The sequence below is a fragment of the Cervus elaphus genome, chromosome 27 (genome assembly GCF_910594005.1).
Source record: "Cervus elaphus chromosome 27, mCerEla1.1, whole genome shotgun sequence".
Classification (NCBI taxonomy): Eukaryota; Metazoa; Chordata; class Mammalia; order Artiodactyla; family Cervidae; genus Cervus; species Cervus elaphus.
Genome location: NC_057841.1, coordinates 29,199,562 through 29,219,487, shown reverse-complemented (window position 1 = coordinate 29,219,487; position 19,926 = coordinate 29,199,562). Strand labels below are relative to the sequence as shown.

General features: G+C 38.6%; 1 protein-coding gene across 1 annotated transcript in view; it reads right to left on the bottom strand.

The window, feature by feature from the left end:
• Positions 1 to 1,761: 1,761 nt before the first annotated feature.
• Positions 1,762 to 19,926, bottom strand: part of B4GALT6 (beta-1,4-galactosyltransferase 6) — a 70,023-nt gene continuing 51,858 nt past the window's right edge. The window contains exons 5-9 of the mRNA XM_043889469.1: positions 18,240 to 18,356; positions 9,514 to 9,701; positions 6,691 to 6,813; positions 6,308 to 6,409; positions 1,762 to 5,447 (exon numbers count right to left, since the gene is read on the bottom strand). Coding sequence (XP_043745404.1) covers positions 5,300 to 5,447; positions 6,308 to 6,409; positions 6,691 to 6,813; positions 9,514 to 9,701; positions 18,240 to 18,356 — 678 coding nt within the window. The 3' untranslated portion in view covers positions 1,762 to 5,299. The remainder of the gene's footprint in view (positions 5,448 to 6,307; positions 6,410 to 6,690; positions 6,814 to 9,513; positions 9,702 to 18,239; positions 18,357 to 19,926) is intronic.

Genomic DNA, 19,926 nt, shown 5'->3' with positions numbered 1-19,926 from the left:
GTCTTCACTTATAACTACCACCTTTCAACAAAGTTCTACTAAGAGGTAACTGCAAATCAAGGTCCACAGTTGCAGAAAAGCAATTATTTCAACTATCCTTCTGACATGTAGTGTTTCCAGCAGAGATATACTCTATTTTTGGCTTTTTTAAAAAAAACTTATTTTGTATTTAAGTATAGCCAATTAACAACGTCGTGACCGTTTCGGGTGCAAGGTAGAGAGACTCAGCCATATGTGCAGCATGTATCCATTCTCCCCCAAGCCCTCTTCCTATCCAGGCTGCCGCATAACATCAAGGAGAGTGCCCTGAGCTCTACAGTAGGTCCGTGTTGGTTATTCATTGGCTGAGAAATATTCTGCACCTGGAAAACAGTTGCTCCTTCAAGCCGCCCCGTTGGCTCTCAAATATTGCATGAGCGAACCATACAACTAATGTCTGCAGAGGGCGCAATAGAGCACCTCACGTGACAGGAAGATCCCCTGGAGGAGGGCATGGCAACCCACTCCAGTATTCTTGCCTGGAGAAGCACATGGACAGAGGAGCTGGCGGGCTACAGTCCATGGGGTCGCAAAGAGTCAGCCATGACTCATTGAGTGAGCACACACAGGTTTTCAAGTGTCCCACTCTGCCAGTTTTACATAGAGGACAGGACACTCCTTGAAAGTAGTTAATGTCTGATTAAATTAGATATGGAATTCAGGTCCACCAAAATGTATCTTAGAAATGCGTTGAGAAAGACACAAGTATTACTTTTCAACCCACATATTTGTTCTTGTAATATTCTGTTGGTGATACAGGACTATCTTTTCTGAAGTCACTTAAATCAAGAGCAATAGAGTACATGCTCCTTAAGAAGCACTTTTTCTAAAAAAAAAAATTACTTGGTCCAGAATATCTCCACAACCTTAAATCCATACAAGGAAAACCCTTTTTTTTTTCCCTTCTCTTTTGCATCTATATGAGATGATGGGTGTTCAACTAAACTTACTGTGGTCATTATTTCATTATGCTGTACACCATTATTCAGACAGTGTTGTATGTCAATTATATCTCAATAAACTTGGAAAAAAATAATAAAGACAATAAAAAATATAAAACCATTGAATTACGCTGCATTATTCATCAGAGGACACACTAATACTATAGGCGGGAACCTGGGGCAGACTAAGCAAGCTCCATTTTCTGGCTTAGCAGGATGTGAATACCTAAATGATTATGATTTAATGACTGGCTTTATTTGTGATGTATAGTGACAATATCCCGGTAAGTCATACTATGCATAAAAATTAATAACACTGAGAATTCATACAAATAATTCAAACTGAGAGAAGTCATGATCTCATGATCTAGTCCCAAATGCAAATCCAGTCTCAAGGTATTTCTGAGATTTGACTGCCTTAAAGATCTTCAGATTCCTGCCTACAACACACCAGCTTACTGAAGTTGTGCAGGGAGAAGAAAGTTACGCCAAAAATGACTTCTTAACTATTCATTTTGATACAGCAGATTACTAATTGTATTGATGAACAGTATTTAAATGTCACTGTGTGTCCTCTGAGGTTCAAGCTATGAGGTCATGTCTAAATGTATTTAACTGACACTGCTACAAAGGCAGATGTGATCACCTGCTTACAGTGTAAATCCTAGTACAACCGCAGTACTCAGCAATAATCCACCTGAAAATCAGGAACACAAACACAACAAAACCCCAGACAACCCAAAAACAGGTCCTGAGAAAATAATTACATCATCACACAAGGTCTTTAGAACATTATATTTCATAAAAGACAATGATAAAAAAGTACAAACATTTCCATGAGAAGCAAAAAAAAAAAAAAAATGAGAGTACAAGAAATTACTAGCATTTATTTCAGTGCATTTATATAGAAGCCTTTTAGAGCTTAATAAATAAAATAATCTTAAGTACACTTCCTTTTTCTGATAAACACTATGACCTTTTCAGTTCTCTCATTGGCATATTTGCAAATACAAGATAATAAATCTAGAGTACCAGTATTTGTCTGAAAAGAACACAAAGAAATATGACGCAGGCAAACAAAGGCCAAATAAAACGACACACGATCTGCTTTTACTTGCACAGAACCTCCAAAATGAAGGAGAATATTGAACTGGATATTTTTCCATTTTGTTTTAAAATGGATATCAATACCTTGGCTAGGAAAGAAGAATAAGCAAGTTGTAACACATAATTTTGTATTTACATAATATTGCAAATAAGGGTTTTTTTTAATGGAATACCTTTTCACAAACTACAAACAGAAATTTTTATTTAGACTAAAAAAATATTCATTAAACCCCAGTTTTGGCAAAGACTTAAATGACAATCCCCACTGTGAATGAGACATAATGTTACAGCAAATGTGTACACTTTTTCCTTTTCTTTTCTACAAACAGGCCCATTAATCATTACTACTTTCTCTAGTCGAAAGGCACTGTGTAACTTTCCCAGTAGTGCTATAGGGAGCTCAGAATTATGTCTATCTATATACATTTCTTGCCTTTGAGACTAAAAAATATAATGCATAAGTTAACAGAAGACGTTTTCATAATTTTAGAAAGGTTTTAACTTGCTTAACTTGATTTGTTTAGAACTGAAATAAGATGTTTTCTGTGGACATACCTAGCACTGCACCTAATCGAGTAGGTAATCAATACACGCATGCTAATAAATCCACTGAACTTATAAAGGTAGCTTGCATCTGTAATGTATTTGTTAATTTTTATGGGACAGAGTTACAGGTTTCCCTGGTGGCTCAGTTGGTAAAGATACTGTCTGTAAGGCAGGAGATGCAAGAGACGAGGGTTCAATCCCTGGGTTGGGAAGAACCCCTGGGGAAGGAAATGTCAACCAATCTATTCCAGTATTGCTGCCTGGAAATCCCATGGACAGAGGAGCCTGAAGGGCTACAATTCATGGGGCTGCAAAGAGTTGGACACAACTTAGGTACTAAACCACCACCACCATCATGGGACAGAGCTCTTTTCATACAGATAACTGGCAAAGCTCTATCACATATACGCAAACATAGAAGTTACTACTTATATGCAAAAATCAATTTGAGGTCTGCACTTAAAAAGCAAAACACAAAAAGCAAACTAATGAGATGGCTTTCTCAGGATGCCACACTGCATCCAAAACTGAAAAAACCAAAATAGTCACGGCCCTCACTTAAAGCAAAATTATTAGTAGACCTAATCCAAGAAAATAAGGCAAATACTAGTTGAACGGAATTCTCTTGAAACTATAAAAATGTGTATCAAAATGAGAATATTCCAAAATGTGGGCAGCTCCATATTAAAGAGAAAAATATGTTTTCCTACTAAGACTCAGAAACAGCCCCAATTTCCCCCATGACTAAAATATTTAAGTATTATTGGGTTAATTATGCTCCGATGCCCCTACTATCTTGTTAGTGATCAACAAATGTTAACTTTTTCAATCTACTTTCTTCCATCAAATTAAAAAACTACATTGGCTTTGAGAGATAGATACACAATTTAAGAACAAATATCTTGCTTTCCAGAAGGTTTAAATTTTCATCAAAAAATGAAAAACAAATATTTTGGAATTCTAAGAAACAAATGTAGAAAATTTGTTATAATAGAGAGCTATCAGTTTTCTCAAAGTGTAAGAATTTCAATTATTTTATGGTTTCATTTGCAGTCATTTGTGTTATCAATATTTGCCATAGAAAATGACGATTTTAAAATTAAACTTACAACCTGAGAGATAAATAAGTATATCCATGTCAGGTGAATAATCCATTTTGTTCCTCAATACTGAAGGTTCATTTGATAGACATGTAATTTTTTCTTTTAAATTTGTGAAAATAGCTTAAGACATTTTAAAGAATCTTTGGTCAATCGTAACTGTTAATTTTCAAGTAAGGATACTGTTTGGTTTTGTTATGAAAATGCCATCCAAATTCAAGATTAAGTAATACACTTGATAACAGGTAGAGAGACCTGTTTTTAGAGAAGTGTCTTAATAAAGCCAATGCATTTAAATAATTGGTAATGTATTTTAATATAATTCTATTAATTTATGGTTTTAGTGAGGAAATTTTAACACCAGCGATGTAATATCTTAAAAGTGAAAAAAATACATGCAGTTTGAATGAAACCAGCCAACATTAGAAAGGGTCCCTTCCAAACTTGAAGTTCTGTGAGTCTGATAATTAAACTTAAAATCTGCTTTTATCTACTAAGCATTTACCTTCATAAAAATAGAACATTTAATTTTTTATCTAATAGTATAATTCATTTGTATGTTTTAAGTACTACTGGGTTTTCCATAACTCAATCTTTTAAAAAATTGTTTTGCTTTTTTCTTAAATGAAAATTTTTTTTGGTTCTTCTGAACTGGAAATAATAAAAGTGCTATTCACTGTGAATTAAAAAAATACAGTGTACAACCACACGCAACCTTGGGAACATTTTTTGAGGCACAAAATCCCTGACACTTACACCAGAGGTACATGAGAGACGTTTAACAAAGAGGTCCTTTATATCATGTCACATCACAACTTTTAAGATTTTCTTAGTAATACTCATGCAATATGCATAAATAATATGGTTGTGATTTAGCAAAATCTGATGAGATTGCAAGCAAGGAAAAAAAAATTGGTAATTCTGGTAGGAAGAAAAGCTATTTAAGTCCTTTCTTCTTACCCTTAAAAACCGTACAGAAGCTGTGACTTCTTCCACACAAAAAGCTGAGGGTCTAAAGCTCAAAACTAGTATAACAGTGTACTGTATTAGTTGGCTGTCAATTATTGACAGTTCCTTCATTTCACACAAGGTTAACCTTTGTTTAGTGACATAAATTTACAGGGTTTTATTCCATGCAAATAAAAAATGTTTATAAAAGTCCCATAAAGGCATCACCCGTTACATGCAAAACTGTAACACATCTTATTTTTCAACAATTTGAACACATTAATTTACATCACATATGTACAAAATATGTTTAAATGGAAATAAAGCATTCTCTTAAATTATAGATTTTAGTATAAAAATTTTCTCTTCGTAGGGAGCTCCTGTAACTGCCGGACTTAACTGCATCTGGTCTCTGCAGTGCTCGCCAGGGGGTGTGTCTCAGGGTAGAAGATGGGCGGGTGGAAGAAGGCTGACTGTACAATCCCACAAATAAACACGGAGAACACAGCTCTTCTCACCACCCAGAGCGCTGTGACGCATCCATTCACTGACCTCCACTAGGGGCGCACTCCCAGGTTCCGATCCAGCACTGCGGTCTTGCCACGTGAGCTACTTCCTTTAATAGTCTTCGATTGGAGCTAACTCTGGCATGAGGTTTACAGATATATTTGTATACAACCTATCAACCAGTATTTTTGGCGTGTATACTAAATTGTTCAACCCATCGATGTACTGGCGCTCTTTTGAGTATCTGAGTAATTTATACCTACAGCATTAGAGAAAAAAATTAAAAGTAACAGAAACAGGTTTCAAAAGAAAAACATGAGAATATGCTCAAGGTCATTCTCATCAGTAAAGCACTTAAAGCTCTTTACAATTCTGGGTTCTTACACATAATTAAAAACCCTTCTACACCACGTTCTAAATCAGCATTTTTACTAGTCTTAAAATGCTACCTGAAAAATAATTATCTTGTACTCTTACAACTTACATATCCTTAAGAAATGAAATACATTAGGCTTTATGCTAAGGAAAAATTTTTTATATGCACAATTAACCAGGCTCTTTAATATATAAGGGTGTGTGTATGTGTGTGTGTGTTTAAGTATACATACATGTGTATCTTTTCAAAACAAGCACAAGGACTTCCCTGGTAGCTCAGTGGTGGAGAATCCACCCTGCCAATGCAGGAGACATGGGTTTGACCCCTGATTTGGGAAGATGCCACCTGTCGCAGAGCAAATGAGGCCACATGCCACACCTACTGATGCCACCTGCCACACGTACCGACGCCGGCAGGCCTCAGAGCCCGTGCCCCACAACAAGAGAAGCCACTGCAATGAGAGGCCTGCACACTGCACCTAGAGAGGAGCCCCACTCACCACAACTAGAAAAAAGCCCACACAGCAACAGAGACTCAGCACAGCCAAAAATAATAAATTTTAAAAATTATTTTTAAAAAACAAGCACAAGAATGCTTTACTTTTATGAAGAAAAATGGTATCGACAGAAAATTCCCTTCGAAAGCTTTTTTTTTGTGTGGGGAGCACGATGCATTTTATAAAAGATCTTTCATATATTAAATAACTTTGAAACCTCGCTATCTAAAGGTGATATTAAACTTACCGTCCTAAGAACTGGACTTCACCTCGATGGTGATGAGGAATAGACTTGTATTTTCCCAGGTCCCCCTCTGGTCTTGTTACATTATATCCAGCATAGTGAACCCTAAGATACAATATACGGAAATGAAAATACATTAAGAAATAAAATATGACATAAGAATGATTGAGTTCTATTTAAAATACAAGAGAATGCTTGAATGCACGTGCTGTCAGTAATTTCAAAAGGGCATTCAATGAAAAAAAAGGAAAAACACAACACAGGATTTAGGACCACAAAGATTTTCCATCCCAAAGAATCCTTTCCTGGGATAGAAAGTGCAGTTTATTTAATAGAAAGGAAATTACTAGAAATTCCAATTTTAAGTAATTTGTACCTCAACATACCTATTCCAAAGGTCATCGTCTTCCCCTCCCCAGCCCCAGAAGGCGTTAGGAAAACCATTGATCTTTCTGAACTGTTCCACTGTTAGTCCACTTACACCGCCAAAAAACTCTTTATAAGGAAGACTACAAAAGAAAGCAGAAAACAGCATTCTAAAAATAAAATCAAGACAGTTTGCTATATGAAGTCGACTTTTAGATCTTTTATGTGCTTTGCAAAATATACCTCTATTTCCATATAAACAATCATATTGATTAAATTATATTTTTGGAAGTATAAAACATACCAAGAAACAAAGCATCTTCATATTCTAGTGAAATAGGTTTACCTAACTGTATTACATAAAATACTTGTGGTAACTGAAACCACTATTTAGTATTATTACTTTGTAAGACTCAAAACCTAGTGTTCAAAAAATGGCCTATTTTCACACCAAAAGTAAACTTGATCAAATACATCAATAGCTGCTAATGCAATGTTAGATTTTACCAAGCTAATTTTCTAAATTAACTGATCTTAATTTATTAAATACAATATTAGATAGATGAGGATAAATATAAACTAGTAAAAAGCAAGTCTAGCATTTAATTTTGAAAAAACTAGCTGCCTATTCCTGCAATGCCCTTCTAAGATACCCTATGAACCCTGGGATTAGTCTGTATGCTAAGTTGCTTCAGTTGTGTCTGACCCTTTGAAGCCCTATGGACTGTAGCCCACCAGGCTCCTCTGTCCATGGGACCCTCCAGTCAAGAATACTAGAGTCGGCTGCCATGCCCTGCTCCAGGGGATCTCCCCAACCAGGGATTGAACCCACATATCTTCTGTCTCCTGCACTGGCTGGCGGGCGCTTTTTTTTTTTTTAATTATTTATTTTAATTGGAGGCTAATTACATTGCACTATTGTAGTGGTTTCTGCCATACACTGACATGAATCAGCCATGGGTGTACATGTGTCCCCCATCCTGAGCCCCCCTCCCACCTCCCTCCCTCCCCACCCCATCCCTCAGGGTGACCCCAGTGCACCAGCTTTGCGTGCCCTGTCTCATGCATTGAACCTGGCCTGGCGATCTACTTTACATATGGTAATATACATGTTTCAATGCTATTCTCTCAAATCATCCCACCCTAAGCTTCTCCCACAGAGTCCAAAAGTCTGTTCTTTTATCTGTTTCTCTTTTGCTGTCTCGCATATAGGGTCATTGTTTTCATCCACTAGCACCACCTGGGAAGTCCTAGGATTAGTCTAGGTAGATGAGATGACTTTATTCATTAGAAATTAATATTTTCAAACAAAAATTGAGAACTCTTCATTTCTATGACACTCATGATTATCTTTTAGCAAAAATCTTAATTAAAATTTATTAAATTTTAATTTATAAGATTAAATAAAAATCTTTAGTAAAATTTAGTAAAAAAAAAAAGAAAACAAAACGGATTTTTTACCAGCTAAGCCACAAAGGAAGCCCAAGAATACTGTAGTGGGTAGCCTATCCCTTCTCCAGTGGATCTTCCTGACCCAGGAATTGAACCAGGGTCTCCTGCATTGCAGGAGGATTCTTTACCAACTGAACTATCAGGAAAGCCCTAGTAAAAATCAATTCCCCTGAATTTAATGTGACTCTAGCAGATTGACCAAAATTGAGTTTCTAGAAGTACAAAGAATCAAATCCTGAATCAGGGTGATCTTCCCAAGGTAATGCCAGACTTGGATTTCTGATACCACGGTAAAAAGGATATTTTCTAATGATGACAATGACCAGTTTTAAAAACAAAAAGCACTCTTTTCTCATTTCTGAGCTGATTCGCCAGGTCCTATCACAGAGACTTCCTGCTTCTCGAGCTCTGCAGGTTGGGCAGCAGGTCAAACAGTGACGGAGCCAACACCACCCTGCTCGACTGCAGGTCAGGCCGCAGGAGAAAGGATGACGGAGCCAACATCTCCCTGCTTCAAGCTATTTTCTCTCCTCTCCACTTGTTAGTCAATAAAAACTGAGATCTCTTTCCCAGAGCAGGCCTGCTTGCTTTAATGTCAAGTTTACTGTCACAGCTCCAATGATGGTATCATTTCAACATATCTCCCATCACAAAATGAAAAAAATGTTTCTTAATATTAAAGGCTGGTCAAGAAAACACAGCTTCGGAAGAAGAGAAAATGGGTTGCGGGAGAGGGCCTTCCCTGCACTGGAACATCCCCGGAGGAGGGGAACACAGAGGAGCCAAGCGGTGCCCTCTCTTACCTGGGGCAGCCCAGAGCCTGGGAACGCGCAGAGCTTCCTGAACAAGGAAACCAGCCTTCAGAAATGCACGTCCTGGGACAACCAAGCCCTCTAACTGCTAAACGTAAAAGCCAGAACCTGGGCCCACATTTCCTTGACCGTAGAAACCAGGCTTTCTTTCCTACCACCCCACACTGAAACCTGTGTGTGAGGAAGCACCGGGATAACAAGTGACTCTATGGAGCAGCTCCCTGTGAAGGTGGGCTGGAGTGACAGGTATTTTCTAGGCTCTTGGGCCCCCTCAGATCCAGGCACATAATGCTGCTTCCATTTTAATGATATAACTCTGCAGGTATGTTGCACCATATCTGGCTTCCCAGGTAGCTCAGATGGTAAAGAAGCTGCCTGTGAAGGCAGGAGACGGCAGGTTCAGCCCCTGGATCAGGAAGATCCCCTGGAGGAGGGCCTGGCAACCCACTCCAGTATTCTTGCCTGGAGAATTTCATGGACAGAAGAGCCTGGCGGGCTACAGCCCATGGGGCTGCACAGAGCTGGACGTGACTGAGCGCGAACATGTTGCACCGTATCAGGAAGACTGCCATCACTTACATATACATGTATTTATCCAGCTTGGCTGCAAAGTGACGTGGCATCTCTCCACATCCATAATAGTTTCGGTCATTTTCAGGTAGATGATCCACATCGTGGAAGATGACACAGTCCCAGACGCTGTCTTTCATGGCCTCTTTAAAGCCCACGTTGAAGAGCATTGCTCGGTTAAAAGGCTGTGTGCCGGTCTACACAGAGAGAAAAAGAGAAATGTACTCAGGCTCTGCCATGACTTTTTTCTGTAGCTTTCTAACTCGTTGAATCATGGTCAAATAGCAAAAACAAATACATCCAAATCAAATAGATAAAATAGTAAACATGCTTTAGGATTATAAAATATACTGTTTGAATTATTACCTTATTTTATACTTTGGTAACACATGCAAAAACACTATTATCATCAAGTCCATTGGGAGATCATCACATTTATATAATGATGTAATTCAGGTTTCTGTTTTACTTCAAATGCATCAGGATATAGGTTATTTATGACCAGGAAAAAAAAAAAAAAACAAAGCCACTGAAAATAATACAGGTTGCATGTTTTAGTGATGCTCTCTATATGGTGTCAACACTAAAAGAAGCAGGAAATAAAGTGAATCAAGAAGCAGTGACCCTTCTCTTATATAATAAGGCCAGAGAGGGCTAACTTTGTATTACTAAATGCTTATAATAGACACAAAGGCATTTTTAGAGACAAAAACAATTGGAACTTATTATATAAAATTCAACTACCTTTCTTACAACCATTTTCCTTTCAGTTCAGTTGCTCAGTTGTGTCCAACTCTTTGCAACCCCATGAACTGTAGCATGCCAGGCCTCCATGTCCATCACCAACTCCCAGAGCTTGCTCAAACTCATATCTTTTGAATGGGTGATGCCATCCAGCCATCTCATCCTCTGTCGTCCCCTTCTCCTCCTGCCCTCACTCTTTCCCAGCATCAGGGTCTTTTCTAATGAGTCAGTTCTTCACATCAGGTGACCAAAGTATTTAATGGAGCTTCAGCTTCAACCTCAGTCCTTCCAATGAATGCTCAGGACTCATTTCCTTTAGGATGGACTAGTTGGATCTCCTTGCAGTCCAAGGGACTCTTAAGAGTCTTCTCCAACACCACAGTTCAAAGGCATCAAATTCTTCGGCGCTCAGCTTTCCTTATGGTCTGACTGGCACATCCATACATGACTACTAGAAAAACCACAGCTTTGACTATATGGACCTCTGTCGGCAAAGCAATGTCTCTGCTTTTTAATATGCTGTCTAGGATGGTCACAGCTTTTCTTTCAAGAAGCATCTTTTAATTTCATGGCTGCAGTCACTATCTGCAGTGATTTTGGAGCCCAAGAAAATAAAGTCTATCATTGTTTCCACTGTTTCCCCATCTCTTTGCCATGAAGTGATGGGACTGGATACCATGATCTTAGTTTTTTTAATGTTGAGTTTTAAGCCAGCTTTTTCACTCTCCTCTTTCACTTTCATCAAAAGGCTCTTTAGTTTCTCTTCACTTTCTACCATAAGGGTGGTGTCATCTGCGTATCTGAGGTTATTGATACTTCTCCTGGCAATCCTGGTTCCAGCTTGAGCTTCATCCAGCCCAGCATTTCGCATGATGTACTCTGAATAGATAAGTTAAATAAGCAGGCTGACAATATACAGCCTTGAAGTACTCCTTTCCCAATTTGGAGCCAGTCTGTTGTTCCATGTCCAGTTCTAATTGTTGCTGCTTGACCTGCATACAGATTTCTCAGGAAGCAGTGAAGGTGGTCTGGTATTCCCATCTCTTGAAGAATTTTCCACAGTTTGTCATGATCCACACAGTCAAAGGCTTTAGTGTAGTCAACAAAGCAGAAGTTGATGTTCTTCTGGAACTTTCACGCTTTTTCGATGATCCAGTGGATGTTGGCAATTTGATCTGGTTCCTCTGCCTTTTCTAAATTCAGCTTGAACATCTGGAAGTTCACAGTTCACATACTGTTGAAGCCTAGCTTGGAAAATTTTGAGCATTACTTTGCTAGCATGTGAGATGAGTTCAATTGTGCGGTAGTTTGAGCATTCTTTGGCATTGCCCTTCCTTGGGATTTGAATGCAAACTGACCTTTCCAGTCCTGTGGCCATTGTTGAGTTTTCCAAATTTGCTGGCATACTGAATACAGCACTTTCACAGCATCATCTTCTAGGATTTGAAATAGCTCAACTGGAATTCCATCACCTCCACTAGCTTTGTTGATAGTAATGCTTCCTAGGGCCCACTTAACTTTGCATTCCAGGATGTCTGGCTCTAGGTGAGTGATCACACCACTGTGGTTATCTGGGTCATGAAGATCTTTTTTGTATAGTTCTTCTGTGTATTGTTGCCACCTCTTCTTAATAGCTTCTGCTTCTGTTAGGTTTGTATCACTTCTGTCCTTTATTGTACTCATCCTTGAATGAAATATTCCTTTGGTATTTCTAATTTTCTTGAAGAGATCTCTAGTCTTTCCCATTCTATTGTTTTCCTCTATTTCTTTGCACTGATCACTTAAGAAGGCTTTCTTATCTCTCCTTGCTATTCTTTGGAACTCTGCATTCAGATGGATATATCTTTCCTTTTCTCCTTTGCCTTTTGCTTCTCTTCTTTTCACAGCTATTTGTAAGGCCTCCTCAGACAACCATTTTGCCTTTTTGCATTTCTTTTTCTTGGGGATGATTTTGATCACTGCCTCCTTTACAATGTCACAATCCTCTGTCCATAGTTTTCAGGCACTCTATCAGATCTAATCCCGTGAATTTGTCACTTCCACTGTATAGGACCCAGGTAAGAGTTTCTATTTTTATTATTCTTGTTTATGATACAGACCAAGAACATTTTTTTTCCATTTATTTTTATTAGTTGGAGGCTAATTACTTTACAATATTGTAGTGGTTTTTGCCATACATTGACATGAATCAGCCATGGATTTACATGTATTCCCCATCCCGATCCCCCCTCCCACCTCCCTCTCCACCCGATCCCTCTGGATCTTTCCAGTGCACCAGCCCCAAGCACTTGTCTCATGCATCCAACCTGGGCTGGTGATCTGTTTCACCATAGATAATATACATATTTCGATGCTGTTCTCTCTAAACATCCCACCCTCGCCTTCTCCCACAGAGTCCAAAAGTCTGTTCTGTACATCTGTGTCTCTTTTTCTGTTTTGCATATAGGGTTATCGCTACCATCTTTCTAAATTTTATATATATGTTAGTATACTGTATTGGTCTTTATCTTTCTGGCTTACTTCACTTTGTATAATGGGCTCCAGTTTCATCCATCTCATTAGAACTGACTCAAATGAATTCTTTTTAATGGCTGAGTAATATTCCATGGTGTGTATGTACCACAGCTTCCTTATCCATTCATCTGCTGATGGGCATCTAGGTTGCTTCCATGTCCTGGCTATTATTAACAGTGCTGCGATGAACATTGGGGTGCACGTGTCTCTTTCAGATCTGGTTTCCTCAGTGTGTATGCCCAGCAGTGAGATTGCTGGGTCACATGGCAGTTCTATTTCCAGTTTTTTAAGAAACCTCCACACTGTTCTCCATAGCGGCTGTACTAGTTTGCATTCCCACCAACAGTGTAAGAGGGTTCCCTTTTCTCCACACCCTCTCCAGCATTTATTGCTTGTAGACTTCTGGATAGCAGCCATCCTGACTGGCGTGTAATGGTACCTCATTGTGGTTTTGATTTGCATTTCTCTGATAATATGTGATGTTGAGCATCTTTTCACGTGTTTGTTAGCCATCTGTATGTCTTCTTTGGACAAGAACGTTTTAAGAGACAAAGTGGGAACTTACTACACAGAATCCAACTTCCTATATTATTACTACTTCCTTTTACTTATGAGGGAAATTATATAAAGGTACACTAGCAATAAAAACTTTCATTCTACAGCTAAAGAAAATCAGAGTGAAATCACTTTATGCCTTAGCAATATTTCTCAAAATCATTTCCAAAACTTAAAACAAAAAAAGGATTATGACAGAAGCAAATGAGATACACAATGTAGTCATCACCAGAGTGCTCCCTCAAGAGTGCAAAATTACTAAGTTTTAGTCCTGAGTCCTGCACTAACTTGAGATAACAGAAATCACTTTATTTTTTAAAGCTTTTCCTCACCAGTGAGATGGAGAAGATAAAAACAAAAGGCAGTTAAATTATAATGTTGTTACTGGTACATCATCGGTTTGAACAAATGACTTTCCTTTAGGATTATAAAAAATTGTTTTTATTAAATGTGGACCTAATACTTAATGGCTTATAATAAAAATAAGCTCTATATCTAACCCCCCTTCATCTTCCAAAAGCAATACATTTATAAACCTCTAGAAGTTTATTCTAGACTCACCTCTATATTTCAAGGTAATGAAAGTTCCGATATCCCCTTGCCTCATTCACTTTTTAGACACTATTGATTTCTTACCATGGTTACTGAGGATTTACACCTCTACACTCACTGCCCTTCCAGCCACTCTCCCAACAGAGTTATGTCACAATTTTTTGTTAAATCAATGATGTTTGCATTACTACAACTATGTAAATATTTGTGTTGAATAAATTACGATTCTGTTTTCTTCCTCAAACTGGGATTAATAACTGTCTTCAGTTTTCTTAGTTTAATATACAACTGTTATTATTTTGTACAAAAGCCCCAAGAGGTATGCTGTATTTATTAATAACTGATGCAATCATTCAAATACCTCAAACCATCATTCACTTACTCCTCCACCCTCCAAGCTCGGCTCTAGCTCCCACTGCCCTCACATCTTGCTCCTGTCTGGCCTAGTCTGAGCGGCTGTGGCCATCATCCTGGGCCGCCTCCTGCTCCCCCTACATCAGCTGTGCCCTTCTCCTGGCTAGGTCAATTTGTTGAGGATCTTCCTTCAGCAGCTTCCTATGTCAGGATCCATGGGGGAAAATTAATATATACATATATGTATTTATATAGCATATGTATACACATATACATACATACATATATATAGGTTTCTGAAGTAGCTCTAGAGGTAAAGAACCCACCTGCCAATGCAGGAGACATAAAAGACTAAAACACAGGGGTTTGATTCCCTGGAGGGGGCAGGACAACCCACTCCAGTATTCTTGCCTGGAGAATCCCATGGACAGAGGAGCCTGAGGGCTGCTGTCTATGGGGTCGCACAGATTCGCACATGACTGAAGCGACTTAGCAGCAGCACGCACACACACACACACACACACACGAGAGAGAGAGAGAGAGAGAGGGTTTCCCAGGTGGCTCAGTGGTAAGGAATCCACCTGCAAATGCAAGAGATGGTGATTCCATCCCTGGGTTAGGAAGATATCCTGGAGAAGGAAATGCAACCCACTCTAGTGTTCTTGCCTGGGAAATCCCATGGACAGAGGAGCCATGGGCAGGCTACAGTCCACTGGGTTGTAAAGAGTCAGACAGGACTAAGTGACTGAGCACACACATACATGTGTGTGTGTGTGTGTGTGTGTGTGTGTGTGTGTGTGTGTGTGTGTGTGTGTGTGTGTGTGTGTGTGTGTGTGTGTGTGTGTGTATTTAGCTAATGAATGAATGAAAACACCATCGTGTGTGTGTGTGTGTGTGTGTGTGTGTGTGTGTATTTAGCTAATGAATGAATGAAAACGCCATCAGTCTACTTGCACACTTGGCTTATATACTGACTGCGTAAAACAATTCTAGGTAAAAATTACTTTCCCCTAGAATTTTAAAGGCATGTGGCTCCACAATCAACTAGGTTTCAGCACTGCTGAGAAGGTTCATGTGATTCTGACACATAATCATGAGCAACTGTTCCTACAGAATGTTTTTGTTATCTTTTCTTTTTAATTTGTATTAAAAATTTTCAAAGTAATACGGCTTTATAGATCTGTATTTTATTCATGGGTACATGTGGACCCTTTTAATCTAAAGACTCATGTCTTTGCTTCTGGGAAACAGTCTTACATTATTCCTTTGGTTGTTTTACCCCTCCCCATCCCCATTTTCTTTTTTTTTTGCTATATTTTTCCAGAACTCTGATTAGGAAACACATTCTTCATCAACTGATGTGTAACAAATCACAGCAAAACTGGTGGTTAATCACACCATAGCATTTACGATGCTCAAAGCACTGTGATAGGATATTCTGACAAAGATCCCTGATCACTGCTCTGTGATGTCTGGACTTCAGCTGGCAGATCCACTTCCAAAATAGCTAAGTCACATGGTCAGCAAGATATGCTAGCAAGTCAATTTTCTCCATGGGGTTGCCTGAATGTCTTCATGACATGGCAGGTGGCTTCCTCAAGAGCAAGAGATCCAAGAGACCAAAGCAGAAGCAGCAATGTCCTTTATGACCCCGCTTCAAAAATCACACAGTCACTCCTCAGAGTGCTTCCCATATTCACTGGGGCAGGAGGCCGTACGAGCAGGCAGGGATCCTCGGGGACCATCTTGGAGATGGTCACCTCTGAGCTGTACTGGTACTTTCTGATTAACTCTTAACTTCTCCTGCTGTGATTCTAGTTCAAGAGTTATCTTAAGTTTGCCTACTGAAAGCTTTGTTTCACTTATCCCATTTCCTTTTCTAACTTTTTCTGATTTTTTTTTTTTAAATGAAGTCCTGTTTTCATTTCACAGGTTCATTATCTTTACCCTCTGTGGATAGTGATTATGAATTTGTATTACTATTCTTTTTTTCAAAAATGTTCACTGTTCCTGCCCCTGTGTCTATTTTCTATAATCCTTTTTGTTAGATTGACTTTGTCTCCTCTTGTGGGATGGCCTGGCTATCCATCGTGGTTGAGAGGAAGGCACTAAAGAGCTGAGGGGAACCTCCACATAGGTACATGAGATTGTGGCACAGCGCTCACACTCACACACACAGACACACACACACACACGCATATGCTTGAGCAAATCCCTAAACCAAACTGAAACAAAAGCAGAAGCCCCATTTCTCCTCACTGCTATTCTGTGTGCCCACAGCTCAGAAGATGGCAACACCCTTGTTCAAGACAAAAACATTGCATCCTGGTTGACCATTCTCCATCACTCAAAATGTACATCTGATTCAATAGCCAAAGAAGGAAGAGACAGAAATATGTGTACTATCCTTCATATATAACTGGGGGTTCCGAGCTGCTTGTCAATGGATTGGCTCTTCTAGGCACCGGTCCAGCAGGAAAATAACTCTTCACATTTCCTGCGTGGTAAAGATGTTACTAGCTCAAAGCCCCACCCTATCAAATCTACAAGCCTGAATTAATATTGATCAAGGCTGATATTCAGACTTAAGAGGTTTAGAAAATAAGGATCTTAGCTGCTTTGCAGATTTTTTCATCACATACACAAAGTGATTCAATTGTGTCAGACTCCCAGACGAAAAGCCTTTAAAGACACAGGTAGGTATAGGTATCTCATCGTCCACATTATGAAGACTGATTCAAAAAAGGAAACTAGCAGTTGGTAAAACAGATCTAGAAGTTTGGCTACTATGTACGTGTGCTCAGTTGTGTCAAACTCTTTGCAACCCCATGGATTGCAGCCACCAGGCTCCTCTGTCCATGGGATTTTCCATGCAAGAATACTAGAGTAGGTTGCCATTTCTTTCTCCAGGGGATCTTTCTGACCCAAGAACTGAACCTGTGTCTCCTACATGTTCTGCATTGGTAGGCAGATTCTTTACCACTGTGCCACCTGGGAAGTCCCTTGGGTACCATGAAAGTGGCTAAAATTTTTAATTTACTATCAGGTTTAAAAAGTTAATTTTCATAATATAGATAGTTGCATTAAAAAGCACATATGCACTATATGTTAATACATTATCACATGAACAGGAAACAGACCTTAAAAGGGTGATTTACATACAGACCAAGTTTAAGTTATATTAAATACCAAGTATTTCCAGGGTGGGAAATGTAGGCAAAAAAGCTAAGAGTGAAAAAATAAAATAAAAAAAGATGGAGAATCAACCATAAAGGAGCTGGGGAAAAAAACACTAAATGGAACAATCTTAGGAAGAGAATTTGGATATTTTCTAACATTTCAAAAACAAAAAAATCAGAAGCATCTAATATAAACTAGGTCACTTTCTGTCTACTGATGAATAGGAAATATGCTTTTAGTCAGATTTAGTAAAAAGAAGGAACAATCAGGATAAAACAAGGTCAACAATGTTAAAACTGAAAGTATCCAAATTACAATGTATTCAAAACATGAACAAAACGCACCGTTTTAGAAACAGTATATAGAAATCAGTGATAAAATTCACCAAGGACTCTAGTGTTTGGGAAGTGAGAAGAGGGAAAGACCAAGGAAGAAATCCAAGATGACACCTTAAGTACAAAACTAGGTGATGACAGAAGAAGAAAAACACAGACGTATAGAGAATATTTCCAAAAGGTTTAAGACCAAAAGAAACTGTATACATTGAATCCCAAGACAAAAATATTTACAGAGAAAAAAACGAGCTGGTAGCATGAAGAATAATTACATGTATATTTCACTTTAATAGGTAAAACATTAGATTATTAAAAATGACAGGAGCATATCAACTGATATAATGGATTAACCAAACGTGGTATACGCAATTAACAGGCTCAATCCAAAATGGAACTGTACCCAAATATAAAACCAAGATACTAAACACCTCTAATCACACAATATCTAAGAGTTTATTAAGTTCTAGTATACCTAGTTACCATTTTGAAAACTAGTCTCACCTGTTCAATGACATAAAAGGCAAATTCCAGCCGCTGTTTTTGGAGCATCGGGATCAGATGCAAGAAAAAAATTGGAAGATGTTCATGGCGATTGCGGAAAGGAATGAGGACTGCCACCTTTAAAACAAAATAGTCACATATATAAATATATACAGCAGCAAGCCCTAGAGGTAAAAGATAAAAACTGACCCTTGAAATCCTCTTACTTATGCATTTTCTCACCAGCGATCCAACAGTGAACAGAAACAAACATGGCCTCTGCTTTTGCACCACTTACGCTCCTGTGAACCTGCGGTGGTATAAACGGGCCGTCCTAAGGACAGTGGTCTTTATCCCATGAAAACCACAGAAGTCATGGGAAGATTTGAAAGGAGAGATATAACCACCTTTGGTGACAGCAAGCACTACTGGAGAGAGCAGACTGGAGAAAACCAAAAGCGGACTCAGGGAGCTGGTTAGAAAATAAATGCAAAGTCAAGACAAGAGGTAACGGTAGCTTGAGAAGGACAAGCAGGATAGTAGCACATGGATTTTTTAAACATTTAAGAGGCAAAGTACCAGGATTTGTTCATGGATTGGATATGTAAGGAGTGAGTGAGACGGATGTGTCAAGACTAATTCTAGGTTTTTAATTAGATCATAAATAGTAACTTTATGGATTTCAAGTTGAATTTAGAAGAGATTCCACTTGAACATCTAGTATCTAATATGGCTTATCTGGCCTAGAGATATTACTAACAGACATAGCATGGAAATAAATGAAGTCTGATAATTATATTAATATTTTTCATTTAATAAAAAGGCACAAGATATTGCAAATCAACTAGAGTTCAATAAAAGGATGCTAAACAAATAATAAATTCCAAAATCATGAGATTTTCAAAGAGTATGAGTCAAAATATGCCTAATAACAATGCTTATGTGTCATTCTATATTCTGGGTTTTTAATAAAGCCTAATAAACTGGTTAAAGAGAAAATCTGGGATTTATTAAAACTTCAACTATACCAAACACATTTTACTAATGAATGAACAGATGCAAATAATTGACAGAGCAAAGGTTTAGGATCTAATCTTACTTGCAGAATCAGGACATAACATTAGAGTCATAGAGAACAGTAATGTTTACCTGTGTATTTTACATTACCAGGATCATACATGAGAGAAAATTTCAGATTATTAAAATAGTTTTATTTTAAAAGAGAACAAAAGATGGTTTCAGAAAATTGAAGACATCTGAACTAAAAACTCCACCACTAATTTTTCCTTAATGATGACAAAGACAGTGGAAAAACAAAGAGACCTATGTCTGCTGGAGGCTGACATTTTCATGTCCACACTGTGCCAGGCTTGGTACGTGGCAGGAACTAAAGAGGTTCTGGCGTATCTGCCAGCTGCACTTTGGGCCCCATTCTCCTTTGGTTTGCTCCCTCTTGGCTTATCAGCCTAAGGACCACAAGGCTGTCAGAGCAACTCAGAACCCAGAGCTAGGGGGTCCCTTCGTTCCACACACAATGGTCACTGCTGGTGCGGGGTGCTCCGTACTGACCGAGGACTTGCTGATGGGCCTCAGGATCAACTGCTAACATATTTACAGAATTCCCAAATCTACACAACTCACAGAGCAGTTCAGGAGCCCCTAAGTTTAGTCTCAGGACAGGAAACTGTTATGAAAGGTAAAAGGAGAA